Consider the following 754-nt stretch of genomic DNA (forward strand, 5'->3'; position numbering starts at 1 on the left):
TGACACTGATGATTTTTTTCTCTTTATATCACTAAGGATTAGTTCACCTACAGCGGTCTGTAAACAGGAAATAAGGTCAATTACCTTATCCTGATTAGCGGGTTGCCGACAGCTAGGCAAGAAGGTCTGTTGATAGTTAAGCACATGAGACCTATATACACAGCCGCTGATCCCTGGAACATAAGGCTACCAAGCTGGACGGTAACTGTTAGCGTTACCAAGATCATGGGTATTATTGTGGCTTGGACGGAGGCGATGTGCTTCTGTAAACCGGTTTTTCCTGCAATGCGAATTATTTTCCAGTTACTGCGCTGACGAGGAATATTTCTGTAATGTTCCTTTTTCCATTTTTCTCAGACTACATTTTTTTTTTCGTCTCACGTGGCTCACTGGCCTTATATCCTCACCAAAACACAGAAAAAAATAGATTCCCAAAAGAAATCACCCTATATAAATCACCTTTTTGGAACTTGCTAGCGATGGTATCGACCAGGAGGCCAGGCAGAGGTGAGATGAAGAAGCACAGAATGTTGGCATACCCGTACAAGAGAGAATAGCGTGCCGCTGCGGAGAAATGTGAAGAGGCGTTTTAACTTGTGACTCTGGGGGAGGGGGGGGGTACAGGCACAGAACATATACGGTATACATGTTATATTTCGTCCAATATCAGGAAGTGAAAAACTGTCAACTCAAGCGGGCTCTGGAGTTCTCTGATTCGCCAAATCCTTTGTGAGAAAAAAATATTTGGTGGTGA

The 754-nt window shown here is 43.4% G+C and overlaps 1 protein-coding gene across 1 annotated transcript in view; it reads right to left on the bottom strand.

The window, feature by feature from the left end:
• Positions 1-65: 65 nt before the first annotated feature.
• LOC119593724 (solute carrier family 43 member 3-like) overlaps positions 66-754 on the bottom strand; it is a 10,384-nt gene continuing 9,695 nt past the window's right edge. Inside the window, exons 6-7 of the mRNA XM_037942697.1 lie at positions 460-564; positions 66-280 (exon numbers count right to left, since the gene is read on the bottom strand). Coding sequence (XP_037798625.1) covers positions 81-280; positions 460-564 — 305 coding nt within the window. The 3' untranslated portion in view covers positions 66-80. The remainder of the gene's footprint in view (positions 281-459; positions 565-754) is intronic.

The sequence above is a fragment of the Penaeus monodon genome, chromosome 32 (assembly GCF_015228065.2).
Source record: "Penaeus monodon isolate SGIC_2016 chromosome 32, NSTDA_Pmon_1, whole genome shotgun sequence".
NCBI classification, from domain to species: Eukaryota; Metazoa; Arthropoda; class Malacostraca; order Decapoda; family Penaeidae; genus Penaeus; species Penaeus monodon.